The 25,230-nt window shown below is 52.2% G+C and overlaps 1 protein-coding gene across 1 annotated transcript in view; it reads left to right on the forward strand.

The window, feature by feature from the left end:
• Nucleotides 1-10,142, forward strand: part of Specc1l (sperm antigen with calponin homology and coiled-coil domains 1 like) — a 96,515-nt gene extending 86,373 nt beyond the window's left edge. The window contains exons 14-16 of the mRNA XM_051153216.1: nucleotides 5,592-5,708; nucleotides 6,448-6,507; nucleotides 8,193-10,142. Coding sequence (XP_051009173.1) covers nucleotides 5,592-5,708; nucleotides 6,448-6,507; nucleotides 8,193-8,282 — 267 coding nt within the window. The 3' untranslated portion in view covers nucleotides 8,283-10,142. The remainder of the gene's footprint in view (nucleotides 1-5,591; nucleotides 5,709-6,447; nucleotides 6,508-8,192) is intronic.
• Nucleotides 10,143-25,230: the final 15,088 nt, after the last annotated feature.

Raw genomic sequence — 25,230 nt, forward strand, 5'->3', positions numbered from 1 at the left:
TAATGTGGGTTCTGGGAACCAAACTTGGTTTCCTTTAGAGCACTATATTCTCTTAAAAGCTGAGCCATCTCTCCAACCCCATGGTTTATCTTAATTTTAATTCTGTGAGCGTGTTTGGGTATGTGCATGTGACGGCCGGAGGAAGGTGCCCAGGCAGTTGTGAGCCACCTGATGTAGGTGATAGTCAGTGTTGCCTGTAAACAGTAGAAATTCTATATAGAAATTAGTACACATTCCTTTTTCTCCAGAAAAGTGAATTTGGGGCCATTGAGATGGTTCAGTGGGTGGAAGCATTTACTACCAAGCCTGATGGCTTGAGTTTGGTCCATGGGACGCATATGGTGGAAGGAGAGAGGCAAGTTTACAAGTTGGCTTCATACCTCCATACCCATGGGACTGGCTGGCCAGCACATCAGCTGTCCTGTAGGGACTGGGAAGGACATCCTCAGCCTGTAACCTTCCTTAATTTGCAGTGTAGAGGCGTCTCCGGGAACAGTCCTGGAAGATTGGCATTTGCTACTTTTTAAGAGCTATAAATATCATTGTAGATCTTTTGAACTAGATGTGTAGAAAGAGTGTGGCACAGGGTTAAGTGGCTGGCCGCTGAGCTGTGTTCTCTTGATTGGCATGGCTCACTGTAGCTTCAGGGTGTTTCTGTCCTCCTGGCCTCGGAGCAGCACTATTCTGCATTGGCTACACCTCACGGCCATTCATTTATACGAGGTGCTGGGGATCACACCCAGGGCCTCATGCAGTGGCAGGAAAGCCCCTGCCACAGAGGAGCCACACCACAGCCCTTATCTTTTGAGCACTCCCTTCCTTTGCATACCAGTTCCTCTTCCATTCCTTGGCCTCTTGATGCCCCATTAAAGCCGCTCTTTTTTTTTTTTTTTTTCTCCCAAGCATGGCCACTGCTTGGGGAGTTCCAAGGCCTCCTTTCTCCTCACTGCCAACTTCATCATCGCTGGGGGGATTCCACCAGCAACACCGATGGTCCTGCATTTTCTCTTTCCTGAACTCACTCATGACCCCTACACCCACACATCAGTGCCACTAGTCTTCCCCCCCCCCCCACATCTGTTTACAAAATATCTTGATGTTAACATCTCGAAAAGGCACCTTCTTGGGGTGCAAACCCTGTTCACAGTGAGTTCTGCTTCTGTGAAAGTCATTGCAGGTGTTCTGCTGGGAGAAGTAAGGCTGTCCTTGGCACTACTAAATGGCACTTCCCCTTCGTACAGTTAACCTGTTTACCAAGTGGATTTACTTTAGCTCCCTAGTGCATCTGTAGCCCATCTCTCGTTCCTCTCCTGCCACAGATCTCTGCAGTTAGCAGTCCCTTCCCCGCCCCAGTGCGATTCCCGACTCCCATTGGCTCTTCTGGTTCCTGTTGAAGCACACTCCACACTCTCCTTTGCAGCCTTCTTTTGGCCCTGGGCTGTTAGGTCCACCCACACTCAGGCTTCTATTTTACTTTTTGGCCACCCCTGAGCGCCAAGGCCTGATTCCAGGGTCGGGCCTCAGAGATCCATCAAATTGACAAATGATCCTCAAAAGATCAACTGTATCCCGTGCCCCTTCCCCCCATGTCATCTACCCAGGTTCAGTTCCCCTCTCGCAGGCAGTCCCTGCTGCTGGCTCACATATAAGCATTTGTTTGACACAGACCTGAGGTTGCCACTGTCTCCTTGGGGACTCTTGAGCCCTTTTTGTTTGTTTAATTCTTTGAAACCTTCCTACTGGGTGTTTTGAGAAAACACACACACGCACACACACACACACACACACACACACACACACACACACACACACACCTCATTACAGAACCACGTCCCCTTCCCTACCCACTCATATTGTGTCTTTTCCTTCCTGTTTTTATAGTGATGTCATAAAGCCTTTTTAAAGGCCTACAGAAAGCAGATCCACTTGACACCATACCAATCTTTCTGTTAAATAATAATGATTGGGTATCTTAGTGCCTGCCTTCTTTTTAGGAAACGGACAACTCAGCTCTTCAGGTGTCTCCTAAAGGCTTAGTAGTTCATCAGCATGGTGGGCTGACACTTACGTTTCTACTGAAGCCCAGGCTACTATCAGTTATGTGTCCAGAAACATGAGACCCCATCTACAGGCTTCACACGGTGGTGTTGATTTGTTTTTTGTTTGTTTGTTTTTTGTTTTTTTCTGAGTCACAAAAAGTTTATGACCTTTGCAAAGAAAACCAAAGATTGACATTTTATTTGGCCACTGTGGGCAAGTAAAGTGACAACAGATTTGTATAGAGCAACAGTCCCCAGGTGGGCCTGTCTGTCTTTGCTGTTGACCTGAGAGAGGATGTTCAGCCTTCTACTTGCAGAGACAGAACGTCAGACCGTGCTTGCTGCACTGTGGCGTCCAGACTGAGAGAGAGACAGTAAGAAGCTGGTTCTGGTGGCAACAGAGTATGAGGGCTTCAGGGTGGGCACTAGGACCTTCACCGGGTGATAAAGGGGAAAAAGCTGTTTCTCAGGTAACTCGGTATGCTTTTTTTTTTTTTTTTAAATTACTCAGTGTATTTCTTCTGCAAGCTGCTTACCAATCCTGTTGTGGTATCACTGAATTGGAATAACCACGTGATGAAGTTTCACACGTGGGCGGGGGCCTCCCATTTTCCGTTTCTAGCACTGAGCTTCCCTTCCACCCACCCCCTTTGCAAGCAGCTAGGTTTGGGGACCTTTGTAGACACAGTTGAGATGATTTTATTAGTAGCAAGACTTTCAGCCGTGAACATTAAAAACAGTGACATGTCTGGAGTAGTTGGGGACTGGAGACCTGCTTTCTCAGGTTTGCAGGCTTCTCCCACTTTCCAAGGAGCACTCCTGTGTCCAGGCCTGGCATCCTTCCTCACTGAGTGCTCTGGGAGTTGGTCTGGGCAGAGGCTAGGCCAGTACTTAGGGTCTTTTAGTCACCACCTTGCTTCTGAATACCTCACCTCCAGTCACCAATGGGATGGGAGCTCAAGATGTAGCCAGCTTGTCTATGTTTGGGCTTTATTTTGATCTGAGATGTTATCGTCAAGTATCAAAAGTAGCTCTCACCTGGAACCCCATGACCTCTACTCCCATCCAGGAGCTGTATCCTGTGTCTATTTTGAGGGGCGGAGCAGGGTGAGGAGACACGGGGACAGCAGCAGCAGCCTTTCCCCCAGCAGGGTGGGGTTTGTCTGGAGGAAGCAGGCCTTAGCCAGGCAGCTGGGGGGCAGGAGCCTCTGCTGTGAGGCGCAGTGAAGCTAGGCACGTCCACAAGCCTGTGAGAACTGCCTCTGTCCTCAGGAGCAAAAGGGGGCACCAACACAGGAAGAAGAGGTTTGTCTTTTTCCAGTAGTGAGTGACCTCGAGTGAGATACTGCTACTGTTCTTGTACAGAACTCAGGCATGTCACTAAAAAACTTCCTTCCCTGTTGTCTGTATAGAGCATGTGCCTTAGCCTCTTGCATCAGTCACTTAGACGCAAGCCCTGGGAGAATGGAAAGGCTCATTTCAGTACCAGTAGTAGACTTTCCTCCTTGGTATTCTGTGAACAGGACACTTTTCATTTTCATTTTATACTGGACTTGTGCACCATGTCGTTCATCAGGCCTGGCCATTCATTTGTCTTGTGTAGCATATGGACAAGCTACTCACCAGTGAAAACTAGCTCTGCAGGTCACCACCCTCTTTTAAGAATGGTCTAGCATTTGTGGGGTCACCCACCCCAGACTGTAGAAATGACAGTGACAGAAAACTGTAGCTCAGCAAGCCAAGCCTTATTAGATGCTTCTTGTGTAGTGTTTGAGACAAAGGCTTCAGCCCCCTTATGTCTTCTGCTGCCGAGAACCTTGGGCAGGTGTCTCATCTCCTAGGTTCCAGTTTCCTCAGATGAGCTGGCTGCTGTGGACAGCTCCTTCTTACGAGTCAAATGAGAAAAGAGACAGAGACAACTGCACTTGAATGTATGCTTGCACCTCATAACATCTGTGTCTGGGAGAAGTATCTTCTATTAGCAATAACAACACACCATTTATTTCAAGGTGACTAGACCATCACCAAAACAACTTTTGGGGTGGCAGCTGTTAGAGACTCTGGGGGGAGGGGAAGGGACAAGAATAGCCAGGACAGAGGGTTCTGATGAGACCCAGGCATTTGGGGAAGAATGATGCCAGTGAACACTGGATGGGATCACCCTTCAGTTCTGTGCAGGGGCAGCAGTGTGGTCACCACCAGTCAGGTTGCCATCCTTCATATATTAGTCTGCCTTCCTTCTCCATACAGATTTATAACACTGTTGAAATCAGATAGGAGAAGCAGGAGGCAACAGGTTGTCAGGTTACTCAGTACTGTTGAGGCTGCTACACTCAGCAGGGTATGCTTGGTGAAGGTGCTGCCAGAGGGCAGTGGTCTGTGCACCCACTTTCGGGGGTAGGAAAATGTCCTTGATTGTGAAGCTGATGAGAACTTGCTCCGGGAAGGGACCGCTGAGATCTGTTAGACACCAACCCTCACGGGGACCGCCTCCCAGCTTAGAACTTGGTCTCCAGTGGGTTTAAGAGGGAAGGTGGTAAAGTGCATTATCAGTTGTGAAGCTACAGCCATGAGGTTGTTGGCATTACTCTGGGAACCTCTCATTCCCGGAGGATTCTCAGAGACTGAGTGGTTTGCCTTACATAGTGAAATTGGACTTTCTTACCTCAGGAGGCTGGTTCTTAATGCAGTTGAAGGTGGTATGCAATGAACTGGGATGCGAAACAAGAGGTGCTAGGGAACTGTTCATAAAGTGTGTGCTAAAGTTTAGTGGATTTAGGGTGCTTTTTACCATTAGTGCACATGCCAGCCCCTGTGCAGAGCATGTTTTCTCATGTATGCATACTTCTGAGATGCATAGTGGCTGGTAGGATGGGAATCTTGTTACTAATACCCCTCCCTTAAGTGAACCAGTGAGTTTATTAGAGTTCCTTAGAAAAGCATGAAGAGTTCCTTACAGCGTCCAAGGCAGCAGTATTATCAGAAAGCCGCCCCACTGTAGAGTACTCACAAACGCCAATCTCTGCAGTGCCTTACACAACTTGCAGGCAGATAGGAGAGTCTCCTTGGTGTTACTTGTGTTCGTGACGGAGTCTTACAGTGGCTATACAGCCCAAGCTGTCTTTGAACTCACAGTCTACTTGAGTAGTAGGATTACAAGTGTGTGCCACGTTGCCCAGCTGGAAGGCCTTCTAAATGCTTTAATAAACACCGAGGAACTTCATTGGTTATCACTTACATTGGGCAGTTTGTATCATTACCACAGAAGGCCTTGGAGAGGCTTTTCCATGTGTAGAGCAGCTTATAGATCATGTCTCAAGCCCAGGCTTTACCAGGCAGGAACACCAGTCTGCAGCTGGTAGGTACATGGCATGGGAGATCCATAAAAGGCCTAGTGATGGTCATAGGGTAAGTATGGGGACATGGCCCATAGCATGCTGTTTCCTCCAGAGCGAGGTCACACGATGAGGGAGCCTCTGTGTCCTCATTAACTTGTATTCCTCCTGAGAAGATCAGAGGTCACTCTGAATTCCTCTTTTCCTTTTCTCACAGAATATTGACATCACAAACTTCAGCAGCAGCTGGAACGATGGGCTGGCTTTCTGTGCACTACTGCACACCTATCTCCCAGCCCACATACCCTATCAAGAGCTGAACAGCCAAGATAAGGTGAGCCAAAACCAGGCATGGTGCCTTGGTAGTGGGCTGCTCACCCCAGCCTCACCTCACAGCGGCCTGGCCTGGCTTACTCCCTTGCGCTGATCGTTTACACTCAGCCAGCCAGTCCCTGTTCTACCCATTGCCCATTCCTAGTGGGAGGAGTTGGCTCTTCTTAGGTGACAACATTTAGGATCAAGGGTCTTAAGACGTGACAGAAAGATGATAGTGCCATGAGCCACCAGGGCAGTGCCAGCTAGCCTGGGCTAACCTGCTACCTCAGGACCAGCATTGCTGCTCAGAGCATGTTCTACGCCATGGTCTCAGAAATAACAAGGCAGCCATTCTTCTAGTTCCGGGCTGTGGTTTGAGGTGTCCCACCCAAAAGTTCAGGTCTCCTACTTTCCCTTATGGCAGCCCAAGTCCTATAGAAAATCCTTGGGTTCCACAGGGGAGAGTAGCCTTTCGACAGGTGTGTGCTTCTAGCTGTGTGTGTGTGTGTGTCTGTCTGTCTGTGTATGTGTCTGTGTGTGTCTGTGTGTGTGTGTGTGTGTCTGTGTGTGCTGGGGTGTGTGTCTGTATCCAGTTAGCATAAGCCCTTGTGCTAGAATGCAACTTTCTGAGTGAGGAAAGAAAAAGTAGTTAGAGCTGTAGATGGCTGGAGAGGAGAGTGTCAAGGTCCCTGAGGGGTTAATGTCTGTCTTTCATGATCTTCAGTTGTCTATATACTGCACTGACATCTCTTTTACAGAAAAGGAACTTCACCTTGGCTTTCCAGGCAGCTGAAAGTGTTGGAATCAAATCTACCCTGGTAAGCCCCTTACTGAGGAATTGCAGACAGTAGCTTCTGCCTAGGAAAAGTGGTCACAGGTGGCTGGGATGAGGGTGTAAAGTACTCAGGGCATCTCAGTTGATGCACACAATGCGTCTCTTGAGAAAGCATCCAAAGGAGAGGGTAGCTGTGACCTCAGTCCCAGCAGCCTTGTATGGGCTGTTCCTTACCATCAGAAGAATCTGTGGGCTCAGGGGGAGAGTGTTAATGCACTTTGCACAGGGCCGTGTGCCTTTTGTCAGTCTGGAGCAGCGGTTCTTAACCTGTGATTAAGACCATCAGAAAGCATAGGTGCTTATGTTACAACACATAACAGTAGCAAAAGTACAGTCATGAAGTAGCCACAAAGGTTTTTTTTTGGGGGGGGGGTGTCACCACAACATGAGGAACTGTATTAAAGGCTCATAGCATTAGGACTAGCATTAGCACTGGACTAGAGGCTGAGGGCCAGGAGCATCCTGACTCCGGAAGATGTTCTGGAAGCTAGCTGCACAGTACCTCCCACAGTTCCCCCCCAGGGACCGTATAAAGGTGCCAACAATGCTGCTCATAGTGCAAAACACTGGTTGTAGAAAATGAGCTTCTGCCCTGCCCCTGCTGGCCTCACACAGACAGGCATCTGTAGGCTCTTGCTGTCTTCCACGAGCCTACTGCATCTAGATGCAAAGGGATCCTTCTACACCTAGAGGGACTTGCTCCACACAAGTAACAGTGACAGTGCCCAGACCTGCTCCTGCTCAGGGCTATGCACAAATGAACCCTATGGGATCAGAACATTCTTAGGACCCTGCGATGCCTGTAGGTCTCCAGGTCTGCCTCCTCAGCCCCGGGTACCCAGTGTCTTGACTTGCAGCAATTGCTTGAAGAAGTATTTACATTTGTAGTTAGACTAGACTAGACTAGACTAGACTAGTGTTCACCTGAACTCATAGAAGCATGCTTGCTTAGGGCAGACTCTATCCAGCTGTGTAGGAAGACATCAGGTACAATTATTGTGGTAGGGCATTGCACACCTTGTACAAGGTAGTGTCACACATGAAAAGTGGCTAGCTATTTAGCCTGAAAAGAATCCCATAGTCAAGATTCAGTCAGTAAGCCAGCTGACTTCTGTTTTCTGTTTTAAGTTGCTCAGGACAGCCTTTCTCATCCCATGTGCTCAGTGACATTTCTGGGTTCCTCGACTATAAAACAGCCCTCTCAGACTACCTGGCCCTGTTCTTTAGTTGCAGCAGGCCCTTGTCACAGGGGCTCAGATATTGGAGCAGGAGCAGGTCAGTTTCCACACCACAGCACTCTGTAGAAAGCTGCTCAAAAAGGAAGCCTTTGATAACTTCTAACACTGTGCTGCTTTGAACCCTAAGGTGTGTCCAGAGACCAACCTAGAAAGGCCTAGAATGCCTGGGGTGAATTTCTAGACCAAGAAAAGCCCTTCCAGCCTTGGCAAGCTATGGCTGGGGCAGAAGGAGACCCTGGTGGCACAGGCGTGTGACTTGAGATGATTCTGGTACTAAGGAACAGGGTTCTCACGGTGTCTGCTGGAGTTAGAGCAGGTGCTGGAGGCCTGTTCTCCGGAAAAGGCAGTAAGCCTTAGAGTAAAAGACTAGAAGCCCATTGGGGTGGCCTGGGAGGGGAGATGAAGCCTAACCAAGCCTCTTCTCTACCAGGACATCAATGAGATGGCACGCACGGAACGACCCGACTGGCAGAATGTAATGCTGTATGTCACAGCCATCTACAAGTACTTTGAAACCTGAGCACACAGGAGGAGGTGCTACAAGCTAGGGACCTCTGCAGTCACCAAGTGACACCAACACCATTAGCTAGAACCCCTAAAGCTTTCAGCGACTCTGGGCCTCCTTGCAGGGAGTGTGCCCAGATCTAGGCCTCTGCATTGGAACTGGAACTGGAGACCAGGGCTCTTGCACATGGCCATCCTCGGGAGGAGGAAGCACAGCACACAGCCAGCTTACTTCCAGAGACCATGAAGCTCCACCAGCACCCTGAGTGTGAAGAACATGAAGGCCTGTGCCCTGCTCATCCTGGGAAGTAGGATTGAGTGTGGGAAGCACGGGCTAGCGAAAGTTTTAGCCACTGCACTTCCTGACTGTCATCCTCGTGGTTCCCAGTGCTGGGACAGAGCTGGCCTTGGTCACTTCCTGTGGGCCTGGGTTCTAAGAGTGTATCATAGAGGACTGTCCTAACCACTGAAGTTAACTTAGCTTACAGGCCCACAGCTAGCTGAGTCTACACTGCCACCAAGCAGATTTTTGTTAGCAAGAAGCAGGTGGCATACTCAGTGAGTGCTCAGCCAGTTGCCTCTAGCCCCAGGGAAAAGACTGGTCACAAGGAGTTCTCCTAGTTAAAGTTGTTTTATTATAAACAATATTGGGGAAATAGCTCCTATTCTATTAGCACCAAAGTTAATTGTTTTAGTAAGCATAGAAATAAAACACAAAACATGGGCGTTAGCATGGTGAGAGTGAGGATTCGTGCAGTAGGGAAAAAAGAATGCTTTAGGGAGCCAGAGGTTCAAGTTGTTGATGGTTGCCCCTCCAGGGCAGGAGTTAAGACAGTGCCTTAGCCCTGCACCAGGACAGCTGAGCCCACACCTGTGTGAGTATCTCATGTGTTGGTGGGAGCTCCAATACAGGTGGCTCCATGCTGTGCCTGGGCTGTGGAGCCTACATCATTAGTCTAGGCCTTACTCAAGTCTGTTGATTTCTGGCTGGAATTTACTAGCCGCTTCTTGGGAGTAGAAAGACCTTTTTTCATGTGCCTGACACAGAAGCTGTTATGTGAACAATGTCAAGACTATTACTTCCAGGATACACTTATTTGTCACCTGCAAGGTACCATGAGGAAACTGGCCATCAGTAGAAATGGGATCACAGCTTCAGTAACTAGTTGGATGGCGAGAATGTCTCCCAGGAGGCATGCACGGTCCAAACATGGACAGAGTAAGGTTCTGTGTTCAAGCATAATGCTTAAGACTAACTTTGGTGTGTCTGTGGAACCTAGAGAAGAAAGTACTTTGAAAGTAGTTATTAAGTAACAAGTGGGCTGTGTCTGTATATGTTGCCATCAGATGGCCAGTCCACCCATCCACCCTGCCTAACTCTTGCAGTCCAGCAGCCCACGCTGCAGTGTCCCAGAAGACCCCTGTTGTTCTCTCTGTCCAGTGCCCTTCTGCTCTTCCTGGGCCCAGTTCTGTTCTTGCTCCTGATGAACAGTGTCTTGGGTGACTGACTATTCATGTGCGAGTCACTGTTTCCAAATGAGCCTCCACTGAATCTCTGAGCTTCCAGCCTCTGCTGCATTTGCCTTTGCCGAGGCCATCCACTGTGCACCAGGGTGTTTGATCTGAGGCCGGGCCTTATTTATTATGTCATGAAAAAGACTATGTCTTGTTAAAAAGACTTTCCTGGGCTTGCAGCTCACGACTTCTATCCCTTGCTGGCTAGTTGAGCCTCGTGCCAGAGTAGAAGTTGCCATAGTTTTCTAAAGGGATTTGGAGTAAGTTGGCCGCTACTGAAAGGGGTATGTTTATATAGAGATAACATTTCTGTGCTGCAATCTGTAGGCCTGGGATAGGCCTGTAGCGAATAGCGGGGACACACAGGGACAGGGACACACACACACACACACACACACACACACACACACACACACACACACACACACACACACACACACACACACACGCCACGGCCAGGGCCAGGCTGCCCATGTTTGTGTAGGGATCCACAAGTCTCCAGGTGACTCCAGACCATTGCTTTATGCCTTCTCTAACAGGCCCCTTAAAGAGCACTGTTGATCCTGTGGGCATGTTTATAGATGACCATTTGTTTAAAAGTAGCATTTGGGAACTGGTAGAGTGCCTGCCTACAATGCATGAGGCCCTGGGTGAGTCTCCAGCACCACATAACCTGGGTGGGGTGGTGCACACTGTGATTCCAGTACCTGAGGAGTGGAGGCAGCAGGGTCAGGAATTCAGTGTTGCTGTTGATTACATGGTGAATTTGATGCCAGCCCTGGCATGCGAGACCCTGCCCCCAAAACAATGATATTTGAACGTTCTCTCATTCTTTCTGGGAAGCTCCAAGATACAAGCTTGCCTCTCGTCCCTAAAGCACAAGCGTCACTACAGGAGGGCCAGTTATCTTTCTACTGTCACAGGCTTCTGCTGATGAATGATACTCTGTCATTTTGTTCTAGTAAATACTCTTGAATGTATTAATTTGTCATGCTTTGATTTTCTAGTTTGTTCTCCCTCTCTGCTACCCACCCCTCTGACCTTCTGCAAACCAGAGCTCTCAACCCTCTTGTGGAATTAGGAGTGGAAGGCATTGGGGGGGAGGGAAGGGTGTCAGGCAGGTCTGGACAGAGAGTGGAGGAAATGAGTGAGCCCAGAGGTTCCAGCCTGCCCTGAAACCACATGGTGTCTGAGGCAGGTGTCTAGAGCCCATCATATGGCCAGCACTTCCCCACATGGTATCCAAGGCAGGTGTCTAGAGCCCATCCTATGGCCAGCACTTCCCCACATGGTATCCAAGGCAGGGGTCTAGAGCCCATCATATGGCCAGCACTTCCCCACATGGTATCCAAGGCAGGTGTCTAGAGCCCATCCTATGGCCAGCACTTCCCCACATGGTATCCAAGGCAGGGGTCTAGAGCCCATCGTATGGCTAGCACTTCCCCACATGGTATCCAAGGCAGGTGTCTAGAGCCCATCCTATGGCCAGCACTTCCCCACATGGTATCCAAGGCAGGGGTCTAGAGCCCATCATATGGCCAGCACTTCCCCACATGGTGTCTGAGGCAGGTGTCTAGAGCCCATCATATGGCCAGCACTTCCCCACATGGTGTCTGAGGCAGGTGTCTAGAGCCCATCCTATGGCCAGCACTTCCCCACATGGTATCCAAGGCAGGGGTCTAGAGCCCATCGTATGGCTAGCACTTCCCCACATGGTATCCAAGGCAGGTGTCTAGAGCCCATCCTATGGCCAGCACTTCCCCACATGGTATCCAAGGCAGGGGTCTAGAGCCCATCATATGGCCAGCACTTCCCCACATGGTATCCGAGGCAGGTGTCTAGAGCCCATCGTATGGCCAGCACTTCCCCACATGGTGTCTGAGGCAGGTGTCTAGAGCCCATCATATGGCCAGCACTTCCCCACATGGTATCCAAGGCAGGTGTCTAGAGCCCATCCTATGGCCAGCACTTCCCCACATGGTATCCAAGGCAGGGGTCTAGAGCCCATCATATGGCCAGCACTTCCCCACATGGTATCCGAGGCAGGTGTCTAGAGCCCATCATATGGCTAGCACTTCCCCACATGGTATCCAAGGCAGGGGTCTAGAGCCCATCCTATGGCCAGCACTTCCCCACATGGTGTCTGAGGCAGGGGTCTAGAGCCCATCCTATGGCCAGCACTTCCCCACATGGTATCCAAGGCAGGGGTCTAGAGCCCATCATATGGCCAGCACTTCCCCACATGGTGTCTGAGGCAGGTGTCTAGAGCCCATCATATGGCTAGCACTTCCCCACATGGTGTCTGAGGCAGGGGTCTAGAGCCCATCATATGGCCAGCACTTCCCCACATGGTATCCAAGGCAGGGGTCTAGAGCCCATCGTATGGCCAGCACTTCCCCACATGGTATCCAAGGCAGGGGTCTAGAGCCCATCGTATGGCCAGCACTTCCCCACATGGTATCCAAGGCAGGGGTCTAGAGCCCATCGTATGGCCAGCACTTCCCCACATGGTGTCTGAGGCAGGGGTCTAGAGCCCATCATATGGCCAGCACTTCCCCACATGGTGTCTGAGGCAGGTGTCTAGAGCCCATCATATGGCCAGCACTTCCCCACATGGTGTCTGAGGCAGGGGTCTAGAGCCCATCATATGGCCAGCACTTCCCCACATGGTATCCAAGGCAGGGGTCTAGAGCCCATCGTATGGCCAGCACTTCCCCACATGGTATCCAAGGCAGGGGTCTAGAGCCCATCATATGGCCAGCACTTCCCCACATGGTATCCAAGGCAGGGGTCTAGAGCCCATCGTATGGCCAGCACTTCCCCACATGGTATCCGAGGCAGGGGTCTAGAGCCCATCGTATGGCCAGCACTTCCCCACATGGTATCCGAGGCAGGGGTCTAGAGCCCATCGTATGGCCAGCACTTCCCCACATGGTATCCGAGGCAGATGTCTAGAGCCCATCGTATGGCCAGCACTTCCCGTAGTAGAGTCCTGCACGAGGGACCCCTCCAGCAGAGCCCACATTCAATCAGGATGCCCCCAAGGGTTTTGTTTCCTTTTTATGAATGTTAACTTCTTAGAGGTAGGTTGTAGGATAAAATTACAGGGGTGGGGAATTCTACCTAGAGGCAGCTAGATAGGCATTTTCCCCCGTACATCTTTTTTTTTTTTTATTAATTTATTCTTGTTACATCTCAATGTTTATCCCATCCCTGTATCCTCCCATTCTTCCCTCCCCCCCCTCCTTCTTTATTTTTTTAAAAAGCGCTGAGGCTCAAACTCAGCAGGACCTTGCATGTGCTGTATAAGTACTGTGCCTCTGAGCTGTACCCCCGCTCACTGGTGCATCTTGGGTGCAGTGTTTCTTGTACTGTTGCTCTGAGCTGTACCCCCACTCACTGGTGCATCTTGTGCACAGTGTTTTGAATCTAATGTGGTCCAGTTGGGCAATACTGTCTTTCAATTTTGCACATATCACACGCAGAAGAGTCCTGTCGGCTTACCACCTCCACACATGGTACCCACCCACAATGAGCATCCTACCTGGGCCTTACACTCTCCAGAATTTGGGGGCCTAGGAAGGCCAAGACTCCAGCTGGCCTACTTTTGGGTATGTTCTCAGAATGCCCACAAAGCCATGCCCTCCAATGGAGCCAACACTGTACAACCGCGTGATTCCCACCTCAAGCCTGAAGTAACAGCTCTATTCTGAATTCTTGGAGTTGTCATGGCAGAGGCTGGGCCGGGGCTGCTCCAGCTCTTCCTCGCTGACTGAACATTGGGTGTGTGTCCTCAGCACAGCAGTGGGAACTTCTGCATGGCAAGGAGAGTGCTAACCCTGCCTATGGCTCTTGGGTCTGTCCCTGAGACAGCATGGGCCCCTGCATGTTGTTTGCTGACCCCTAAGCCCCATGTAACCTAGTCCATCTCTCAGGAGTCCCACAGTGATACCATCCTTCTTTATCCTAGACCTGGTATTGCCTGTCCCAGCCAGTAACTCGATTAGGGGAGATTGAGCCCTTTTGTGAGAGGCAGCTCTATTGGAAATGAAGAAATATGTTCTTGGGAAGAAAAGGGTAACTAGGAAGTTTCCCAGATGCTTGAATCTGTAACCACTGGAAGCCAGCTCTCGCCCCATCCTGACACAGTTAGTTAGCACTTCCCAAAGTCTCAGGGTGGTGGATTGTGTGAGGCTGTTCCCTCTAGTGGGAAGTGGTCCGATGTGAATGGTCTCAGTGTGTGGCCACCCCGCTCTGTGCTGAGTGGTGAAGCTGGAGTCACAGACTGCTGGCTGTGACTCCATGCTGGTGGAACTCTGTCGGCGGTAGGTTGGATTTGCCAGAAGGCCAAGTGGGGAGAGGGAGCCATACTTCTTGGGCATGAACTGCCATGAAAGTAGCTCAGAGGCATGTGGTTTGCCAATGGCCACTACCAGGCCCAGAGTAGCCTGGGAGGACTAGTATTTGTCACAAAAAGCGCCTAGATGGTGTCTGCCTTGCTCCGTGTGTGAGGAAGGGGCAGCAGGGTCTCTGCAGTTGGGGAGCTGAGTCCTAAGAAGAGGGAGAACAAGAACAAGACGAGCGTGGAATGGTTAGGAGCAGGTGTGCGTCCTCCCAAAGGTGGACATTGGGAGTGTGCTGGAACAGATCTGACTTCTGTGGGCTCCTGCTGCCAGGCATCCTCTAATGTGAGGGAGGCCTGGTGGGGCACAGAGCTGGGGGTACAGGGAGCACGGGAGGTGGCTTAGGGCCATCCTTGGAGGTGCTAAGTGGCAAGCCCTAGTGTGAAGAGCTGCAGAGTGCTGTCTCTTCCCACCATAGGGCCAAGACAAGGCTGCACACACCTCAGTGCTTGGTTCACACCTCCCCACCCCACCCCACACACCCCTGTCTACAGTACTGCACCAGATTACGTCCAAGGTTGGACTGCAGCTGCTTTCAGTCCCGACAGTAAGAAGATATGGGATGGAACATTTTCCCATAAGGTTACAGGTTGGAAGGGGTTAGCCTCCTGTCTGCCATGCTTTCAACAACTCTGGCATTCTTTTGCCTTTTGGGGGGTGTTCCCCTGAGAGTGGACTTGTGTATCTTGCTCATAGAAAGAAAATTGAGCACTTGGGGGTGGCCTGGGGTTCTCGGGAGGGATTTGGCCCAGAGCCCACTAGGTCCGTGGTCCTAGTCTTGGCGTGTCTTGTTCCCTGATGTGGTTCAGCTGGCCCTAGAGCAAACAATGAGGGCCAGAGGCCACACAGGTGCATCCTGGGCAGGAACAAAGGGCTGGGGGTGGGGTGGGGGAGTAGTCTGAGAGTGGAATTCTGCATCTTGACAGCCCAGCTGGCCCCATGGTTGGGACTGAGGAGTTGGGACCTGGGCATAAGGAAGGGTGGGCGGTCTTCAAAGACTCCCTGAAGCTATGCAGAGAAACCAAAAGCCCAGAGCTAGAAACCAGGGACTAAGTGCACCGTCAAAGGGCCCAACCCACCTTAAGAGCATGCCTATATACCCTCTGCCTTTGAAGCCTTTTCAGGGAGGCCCTGGCTTCTGTTTGGTCTCAGCACCCATGAGGAGCCTTCATAACTGGCGAAGAGTCAGGCCAAGACCACAGTGTACCTAGAAAGGCCTGAGCCAGCCAGCTTTTCAGGGCTCTACTCAGCTATCCATGGCATGTGGGCATATGGAGTTGAAGCCAAGCAGGTGCTACTTAACTGTGGTGGCCACAGGACCATTTCTGTGGTGGGGTGCTACCCATCAGAACCTGTGGGGGAACTGCAAGTGACACCAGTTTTGTTTTCCTGATTGGTATTGGAAAGGACATCTTCCTTGCTTTTTGGGTTAGGCACACTGCAGTGCACCAGGCAAGACCCTCTACCCCAGTGGGGTTCACAGCCTTCCTAATGCTGCAACCCTTTAATACAATTCCTCATATTGAGGTGACCCCCCATAAAATTATTTTCGTCGTTACTTTGTAACTAATTTTGCTACTAATATGAATCATAACATAAATATTTTTGGAGAGAGAGAGAGGTTTGCCAAAGAAGTTGCAGCCCACAGGTTGAGAACCTCTGCTTTAGGGGCCTTCTGAGGAAAGTTCTGGGCCCTGGAATTGGTGCATCAGGAGACAGGAGGGACCCACCAGAATTGGTCAAGTGTCGGCTTCTACTTCGTGAGTTCCCATAGCTTCTTCAGGGGAATTTTCAAGACAGTATAGGACATGAGTCGGACAAGAATGAGCAGCGTGGTATTGAGCACCCACATGAGGAGGCCTAGAAGCCAGGATGCAGTCAGTCATCGATTCGAGAACAGGCTCCAGTTTGGTTGTGTCCCCAACCTTAACCCTGTAGTACTAGCTGCTGGCCAAGTTCCAGGAAGTGGCAAAACAGAAATAATCATATCCCTGAAAGGCATGTGGTAGCACATGCCAGTGCCAGGTAGCCCCACAAACTGGTCATAGGATTCTTCACCTGAGGATTGAAGCTGGGGTGGCAGTGTCCAGTCGTGTGCTCCCTCCAGGACACCTCAGGTTTAATTCAAACTGCATGCAGCTCCCTACTCCAGCTAGATCTACACACACATGTGCACACGCACGCAGAACACACCACCCTACGAATTCTGTGACACTGATAGGGTCTGGGCTCATCAAATAGAAACAGGAGGTAGATCTTTAGGAGAAAGAGCTAGGGAGCGTGCTTGGCCATCAAACTCAAGTCCTGATAAGTGACAGTCGCCACTTCAAAGACAGACATTTGGCTTCTCCAAGGGAGGCCGAGGCACCTGCACTCACTGCCTACCTACTTCTGTGATGGGCCAAAGGGTTACTTCTGAAGAGAAATTCCTTCCCATCCAGCCCGCAGCCCCAGGGTCTAGCCTGGCTCTCAGCAAGCCTCTCCACACTCTTGCCTCTAGTCGACAGCCTGTTGGTTCCAGGAGGTTCTAGAAGACAAGGATTCCAGAAAGGCTTTGGCCATCAGTGTCTGGAGTGTGTAAAGGCCTTGTCCTGCAATGAACAGATTGAGATTTGGAAATTGCTCCAGAGACTTCGTGGTCCAGCCGCCTCTAGAGCAAGGCTAGTGTGAGGAGGGGATTCCCAGCCCAGAAGTCAGCGTTCTGGTTAGTCTGTGGTGCAGATGCGCCTCCCTCCTTGCTCTGTAGTAGAGAAGTAGGGCTGTGAGGGAGGAGTCACGGTCCCATAGGCATCAGGGGTGTAAGAACTGTTAAGGACCCAAGCCTAAAGTCGGCTGTGGAGCAGCTTAGCCCAAGGGCAAAAGTGGGAGAGCCAGAGCGGCACAGGCTGCATGATGCCTTGTGTAGGAGCCACCGGAGAGGGGTGGGGCGCCAAGGCTTCATGGGTGGGGGCACGCGGGTGGGGGTGGGAGTGGCGCTGGAGGAGGCGGTCAGGGCCCATGGACCTGCAGCGTCCACGTTTGGGCGAAGGGTGCTTTGCTGCTGGACCCATCTCGAGCTAGCCTTCCCGGGCCGTTTCCTCCGGTTCCCGCCTCGGGGCCTCGGTTTCCCTCAGCAGCGGGGCGGGGCGGGAGCCTCGCCGGTTTCGAAGTCGCCTGCAGGGTGCGCCCATGAGCGGCGCGGCGGGAGCTGGAGCCCCAGCGGCCGCTGAGACGGTGGGAGCCCGAGCAAGAGGCAGGTCAGCCGGGGTCCTGGGTCCGGGGGATCCTGGGGGTCCCGGGGAGGTGTCTTGGCGGCTGTGGCCGTCGGAGGCTGCGGGGCCTGGAGGTCTGAGCTGATCAAGACCCTTCCGCCCCTCGGAGCGCCCGTCGCTACCCCCCCCCCCGACCCTTCCTTCCTGATGTCGGGAGAGGAGACTGCGGGTGTCAGGGTCCAAGCTTGCCCTGGCCGCTTCGAGAGGGGTCGCAGCAGGGGTTCTCAGAGCGGTTACATCTCAAGTGCGGTACCCCTCGGGGCGGTCCTCAGCGACCGGAAGGTGCGCAAAGGCAGGTAGGGAGGAAGGGGCGCGAGTAAGGCAGGGCGGCAGGATGCCTCACAGTCGTCTAGACCCGCAGGCGACGCGCGGCGACAGCCGTCGATTTGTCCCCGCGTGGAGGACTGAACCTACAAGCTCACAAGTCTCTTTAGGGCGCGTCCCTGCCAAAGCTAGGCTGCGGACGTCGAGGCGCGGCCGGAGGTAGGCGGGTCAGACTCCCGAGTTAAGGGTTCAGGCAGGCCACCAGGTTGCAGCCGGGAAGGCGCGGCAGGAGCACGGGAGTTTGGAACTCAGGGGAGGGGAGCATCCTGTTGACAGTGTCGGGAACCTGACTTAGAGCACTGCGGAGAGGCCAGAGGGCAGCAGGGTGGGTGAGCGTCTGGGGCTGCCCAAAGCAAGGGTAGAAATGGCGGGAATGGTGGCAGCTCTCAACGGTTTGTTTGAGGATGGGCAAGGGCTCTGCCTTTGGAACATTTAGACCAATTTTGCCCGTCCATGCAGTGAAAGGAGCAGGGATTCACAGTGGTCCAGAGCTATAGAAGCAGCAGGCAGGTGGTCGCCAGGACTCGCCCCCAGGACTGCGGCAGGCAGAGCATGCATTCTCCTGATGGCTGAGGAAGGATTGGGACCCTCTCCTTACTCAACCAGAGGCCTTGCTTGTCTCCCTGAGATGGGAGGCGGCTCTCGGTCCTTCAACCTGGAACTCCAGAATGCTCCAAGCTGTTTGTCATGCCCTCTGCCTCTACTGCCCAGCTCCCTCTGGACCCTTAGACTCTTTGTGCCTTTCAGGAAGGTGTCCATACTCAACCAAGGTGGTCCTTGGTGTTGGGACCCTAAGACGATGGTTGAGAGCTTTTTTGAAATACAGGGTTCGGAAGGCTCTGCTTGTTTGAGCCTGTAGGAGCTCCTCAAAGACTGATAGGTTCCTGACTATGGTGTCCATTGCATTCTGAGATTTCTGAGGTTCTCTCAGGTTCTGGTGTCCCTTGGACAAACCCTAGCCAGTGTGCATTCTCTCAGAGACTGACTATGACTGTTCTGGGCTGGGCTAGCCTCTCTGTCCATGGTTTGAAGTTAGGCTAAGGGCAGTCCACACATGTAGTAAGAGAAAGACTTTGGGCGAGGCAGAGGAAGAGGTAGGTGATCTCCAGGACCCTGCAGATGGATCAAAGATTTTGGTGTCCCAACCTGGGTTTTGATTTTGCCTTTTGATGCACACTCACTAGGTGACCTCGGGAAGGTCACTGCCCTGGCAATCCATTTTTCCATCTGTAGTCTAATGGTGTTCTTAGTAATGGTAACCCATGGTGTATGTGGAGGGGGGTGCGGAGAGGCTGAGTTGGGAGTGGGTTCAGGGGAAGGAGTGGTAGCAATTGGTGGTAGTGGTGGCAGTGGTGGCAGTGGTGGCAGTGAGGGTTGTGGTCCCGGTATGCCAGAGGGCAGGTCAGGGGCTGCTGGGCTTAGGAAGGGTAGCCCTAGAGGGAGAGGCAGAGACTGCTGTGAGTGGAGAGAAATGTAGACCAAGGGTTGGTTTGGGAGTAAGCATGTGGCTTCAGGCATTGGGTTCCGTCCGCAAAGTCCAGGGCCTGTCAAATGAGACCACAGCCTCTGGTGGTTCTCAGTTGTTGCCTGCAATCAGCAGCTCTTGCTTCTCACCTGCTGGCTCGTGAGCCACCTCACTTCACAGAAGTGAGAGCTCAGCATCCTTTTGGTATGCCCCGCTCCAGGCCCTGAGTAGTGTGTGCCTAGGAGAGACGGCTGGACAGACGGATACATGGGCACATGCAAAGAGGGCTTTGACGTATGTGATGGAGGAGCCGAAGAGGCAAGAATGCACAGGCAAGGATTACTAGAGGCAGGTACTGAGCTGGTAAAAGAGAATCTCTCCAGCTGCCGTGGCAGAACCTGGGCCCCGGGACATACTGGGGACCGCTGGAGGGTAGATCATGATTTGGAGAACTTAGTGGACAAAAGTAGTCTGGAGGTTGGAGAGAGCAGAGATGGTGCAGGGCCGGAGGGCAGGCCGTAAGTCCATACTGTGCCCCCATCTGATAGCAGGAGACGATTAGGGGTACAGAGAGGAGCCTGGCTCTGAAGCCATGAGATTCCTCCGGGTTTCAAGCAGGCATAGAATGGGAGACAGAACGTTCCAGGCCTGGGAAGGGGCTGGAACTTAGGGAGACAGGACTTGGGCAGCTTTCCAGGGCTACCTCCAACTTTATGTGACGTGACTCTCTCTAGAGACAGAATCTTTACATCTGGCCTCACAGCGGCCTCTGGGAACCGTGAGCCAGGCTAGTGGGAGCGCTGATGTGCAGAGGGGCAGTGACAGGGTTCAGGTGACAGGATCCTACTCAGGTTAGTCCGGGGCAGTCTGCCCTTTCTCTTTAACCTCTATGGTTGCATCATCACAACTAAAGCCTGGGGACCCCAGGAATGAGTTTGCATCCTTCATCTCTAGGGTCCAGGCTAGCCTCCTGCTGGGGTTCCATCCAGGGATCCCTTGTTCTCTTTCCAGTACCCATCATCCACTATTTATGGGAGACAGGGGTGTTGAGCATTTTATGAGATGCTCTCGCCATGGCCTGTGCACATGGGAGAAGCCAAGGCCCTGGGTGGGGTGGGGGTGGGACCTGGCATGGACCCCACCGGGGCTGCTCCTACCACAGGCTGCACTCTGTGAGACCTGCATCTAGGGAGGGGCTTTACCGGGAGAAGCAGCCTACAATGAGTGAGTGACACCTAAAGTGAGTACTGGGGACCTGTAGTTTTCTCCTGTGTACCAGACCTGGACAAGTGGGGATGTCAAGGGTCCATTTTAGGGCTCTCAGTGGGAGAGAAGGGAGACACGCTGGCCAGTGGCCTTTGAGTTTAGAGTCTAGACTCTAGGCTGAGGCAGCCTGGGTCCTGCTTGGTGGCAGTGAAGATATTTAGAAAGGTAAGCTAGTGTCCCGGCCTCCTGCCCACATCCTGTCCCCAGGAACACAGCAGCAGCAGCTGCTCGCCCATGGTCGATTGGGGGAGGGATGTACTGGTCACGTACTTGAGTACTTGGGGTCCCAGCCTTTACCAGGTATTACAATTTGGGTGCTGTACAGCTCTGGAGGGATCCAGGAAGGGAAGGGAGACCCAGACCCCGGTAGTGACGCAACATCAGGCAGCCTCAGAAGAGACCCATCTTGTTGATTGATGTGTTAGGGAGGGGTTCAGTGGGTCCGGGGTCCACCACAGGGCTGTGCTTTAGGTGTGTTGGGGGGGTGGTGGTGGTGGAAGGGTCACACGCAGGGGTGGGGGTGGGGTACCAGTCCATCCCACTGTGATTCTTGCGCAGTCAGTGTGATTCCACAAATCAAGGGGCAGATGTTGGATCTCTTCAATCTAGACTTTGTCTCTGGTTCCTGTAAGATGTCCTCGGTGTTCTCTTCTGTCCACCCCTGCCTTGGTTCTCAGCAGCCTGCAGGCCCGAAGCCTGTCACGTACAGTGTCTGTGCTCTTTCTCTTGACCCCTGCTTTTCCTGTCCAAGATTGTATTCCTCTTGCTTCTAGTTGATGGCTCCTCCTTTTTTGAGATATCTAAATTATTGCTGCATAAGTAATAATATCAAACTTGTGGGCTTGATCCTTTCAATTTTCTTTCACAGGCTTTTTATTTTTTTATTTTTTGAGACAGGGTGTCACTGTATAGACCAGACGAGACCTACCTGTCTCTGCCTCCAGAGTGCTAAGATTAAATGTACGCATCTCGTCTCTTATCTTTCATCGTCTGGGCTTCTTGAAATCTGGTTTGCAGGTCATCTGTAGTGTAGAGCTGAGGTCCTAGGGTCGGTCAGAGCATGGCTTATAGCAACTTCTCTGCCACCGGCCAGGAGCCAGGCTCTCTGAATCTCTAAGGTGGCAGCTGTCGTTGAAGAATTCCTGGGGTTCTGGTCCTTTGGGGGATCCCTGCAGTAAACCCCAGGACTGAAGGGAGCAAGGGTAGCAGCAGATGGTATGGAGTTCCCTATGACACAGAAGAGTACTGGGGAGCATTGCCTATAAGAGAGGGGCAGCCTGGGGGTGATGGTTCATGCCTGGGATCCCAGCACCCAGAGGGAAGGAACAGGAGGATTGAGAGTTCAAGATTATACTCGGCTAGATAGCAAACCTGAGGCCCAGCCTGGGCTACAAGCGACCCATCTCAAGACAAGGCAAAATCATAAGACTGGGATAGAAGCCCAGTGAAGCTGCAACGGGCAGCCTCTGTGCTGCTCTGTTCCCTGCGCTTGGCTGCAGTGTGTGCAGAGCTGCCCAGGAGCTCTTAGACACATTTAGCCGGCTCTGGAACCACCACCTGGGCATGTGTACACAGAGCCTGGGGTGGGTCAGGAGATACGTGGCTTGGGATTAAATGGCTTTAATTAACATGGCTGGGTGGGAGTGGATGGAAAGGAAGAGGCAGCCGGGTTGAGTCTGACTGCTGGGAGCCCAAGGGGATGTTCCTTCGAGTCTTTGGATGCATGTTCCGTAGCGCGTGCCTAAGGTTTACATGGGACCGTGTCTGCACTCCGCCCTGTCCTCAACGAAGGACGATCATAAGGAAATGTGACATTATTAATATTTAATTTCTCCTCTTGGCTAGCAACAGATGACTCAAGGATTAATTCGGTAGAACCAACAGAGACGGGTAGGAAATTGTTAGATCCTGGCTCTACACTGGCCCCTTCCCCTGGGTCCCCCAGCCTTCCTGTGACTCTGAGCAGTGGATCTCAACTTTCCTAATGGTGCAGCCCTTTAATACTGTTTCTCGTGTTGTGGTGACCCCCTTCCCTCCCTCCCCCCGCCCGATACAACCATAAAATTGTCGTCGTTGTCCCTTTGTAACTGTAATTCTGTTCCTATTTAGAATCATAATGTAAATAGTTTTCAGAGCTAGAGTCCCCCCCCCCCCCCCCCAAAGGGCGTCGTGACCCACAGGTTTAGAACCACTGCCCCGGAGACTCCACAGACAGAGAAATCTGCAGTGTCCTTTGGCATTCTCCAAGGGCTATGCCACCCTCTACTGCTCCTGGTAAAGCTGAGAGCCTTTCCACCTGTTTTGGGGCTGTGGCTTTTTCTCATCTCAAAAAATGTTCGGCCTGCCATGAGAGACACTCCCAAACTCCCAGACAGGACGCAGGAGCTCCTCAAGGGGGCCCAGCGTAGCCTTAGTACTCAGATGAATGGTCACCTGGAAAGCAGAAAGTGGGTCAGCAGTGGCTAACATCTCTTGGCTGCATGTGTTGCTCAGTCTGGCCAGTGAAACTTCAGTGGGTTTGAATTGGCCCAGTGGGAACATTCACACTACAAAGAAAAGAGTCAGGGTGCCCTGGCCCTGAGCTGTTCTGCCTGCCTATAGCTAGCCAGCCTTAGCCTTCCCCTGGGGGTGCTCAAGGCTCCTCCCTCCTGTCTGTCCTGGGAAGGCCTCCCCGGCTTGGTCTCCACTGCTGGACTTGGGGCTGGGGAAGGCGCACAAATGAAAAGATTCTGGTTTGGCAGCTGCCCAGGTGGCCCTGGGATCAGAGGAGCTTCCCCTGGGACGGGCTGCAATAACTGAGCCGGCCTGCAGGAATGTTGAAGGAAGGGCCCTGGGACAGAAACCTTTGGTGTATCCTCAAGCCGATGATGCGAGGCAGGCCTGACAGGCAGGAGGCCCAGCTGGGTTGAGCCTGGAGAACAGCTGAGCGTCCTCAGCACAGTCAGGGAGAGCGGTGGTACCCAGAAATATCCACCATGGACTCAGCACAGGAACATGAGGAATCTTGAGAACTCTGAGTACTCGGGCAGGTACCAAAGCTGCCGGGAATAGCGTCAGCAAACATGGGCCCAGGTTAGGCCCCTTCAAAGCGGGTGTGCTGGTGGCTATGGAGTCAGTGCAGTTACTGGGGGGGTGGGGGTGAGGGGTGGTCCATGCTGGTGGTGTGACCATCAGCAGGGCCTTAGGCTCAAGGATGGGGCCATCTCACCTTGACAGAAATGTATTATGTTCCTCCCCGGGTCCCATAAGGGACATTGAGGATGGAGGATGGTCTAGCATGGCCTTGTCTCATTGCAGACTATTTCAGTGCCCTTCAGTGTAGATCCCACTAGAGAAGGCCCAAGGGACAGGTGGTTATCTATCCCCCACCCCTCCCCCTCCCCCTCCCCAGGAGACAGCACTTTGTGAGAGTCAGGACTCTTAAAGAGGCAGTAGCTCTCCGTGGGGCTCACTGGGCCTGGTTGGGCCTGATTGGACAGTGGGCCTGCTGCTGCTCCAAACCTTGAAAGCGGAAGCCCAGAGAAGGAGCTGTTAGTCTTGGGCCTGCTGTGGTCAGATGGGCACCCGACGAATACTTCTGTAAACCTTGAATGGATAGGGAACTGGTATGTACGTGGAGGTGGTAGCCTGAAGGGTCCGGCCATTCTGCTTGGAGTTGGGTGCAAAGCTGGGACTCACGGAGACTAAGCCATAGGTGTCTCTGCCCTGACCTTAGGGACAATGGCATCACTTAGGTAGGAACAGTAATTGTGTCAGTTTCTGCTTTCTCCATAGCTTGCAAAAACTCTTTTGTTTGTTTGTTTATTTTATTTATTGCATATGAGTGCTCTGTCTGCAGAAGAGGCCACCAGATCTCATCACAGATAGTTGTGGGCCACCATGTGGTGGCTGGGAATTGAACTCAGGACCCCTGGGAGAGCAGGCGGCACTCTTAACCACTGGGCCATCTCTCCAGCCCCACAAAACTCTTGATGTAAGTGGGACTCCCCTAAAGAGACGACCTTGGCTTCCCCCTTCCTGGCCTTCAGTAGCAGCCTGGTAGACGAAGGACCTCCACACCCACATAGCTGCAGCTGGGTCTGCGCTGGCTCCAGACTGAAGGAAACTTGGGTTCATTTGTTTCAGCTCTGTCTCTCACCTTCTTGGGCAATTTCAGGGGCAAAAGAGCCTTCCTCCAGGGGCTCCAGTTCGATTCATCCTTCTTATCCTAGAGGGGAGGAGGAGAAGGGAAGATGTGTCTGTATGCGGGGGTGGGGGGGGTTGGGATGAGGGGGCAGGTTGAACTCTACAGCTTCTTGTTTCCAGCAGGAGGCACATCTGGGGTTCCATGAAGCTCCAGTACTGAAGAGGATGGATTGGGAAGGGTAGCAGGGGGTGGGGGCAGGATCCTTTGATTTTGCATGGGGAGAAACCAGCTATTGGGAGAGTCCTGCTGGCGTTGAGAGTTTTGCAAGCTCAGGGAGGAGAGTGGGAGTTTAGGCATGGCTGAAGCTTGCTTGGAGAGAATAAGACTTCTGCTTTCCAGGGGTCTCGACTATTCTGTGATCTGAGGTGACTCTGGGGTAGTCTTTCCAAATCTGTTACTTCCTTCTCTTGGGATTGTGGACACGTGCTGAAATAAGCCCTCACTCTCATCTGGGGCCCAGAAAAGGAAAGCATTCTTGTCCACAGTCCTCCATTGAGTCTTCACAGAGCACCTGTTTTTCTGAAGCCACTTTCCCTGCATCAGCTAAGCAGAGG

This window comes from Acomys russatus, chromosome 11 (genome assembly GCF_903995435.1).
Source record: "Acomys russatus chromosome 11, mAcoRus1.1, whole genome shotgun sequence".
Taxonomy (NCBI): Eukaryota; Metazoa; Chordata; class Mammalia; order Rodentia; family Muridae; genus Acomys; species Acomys russatus.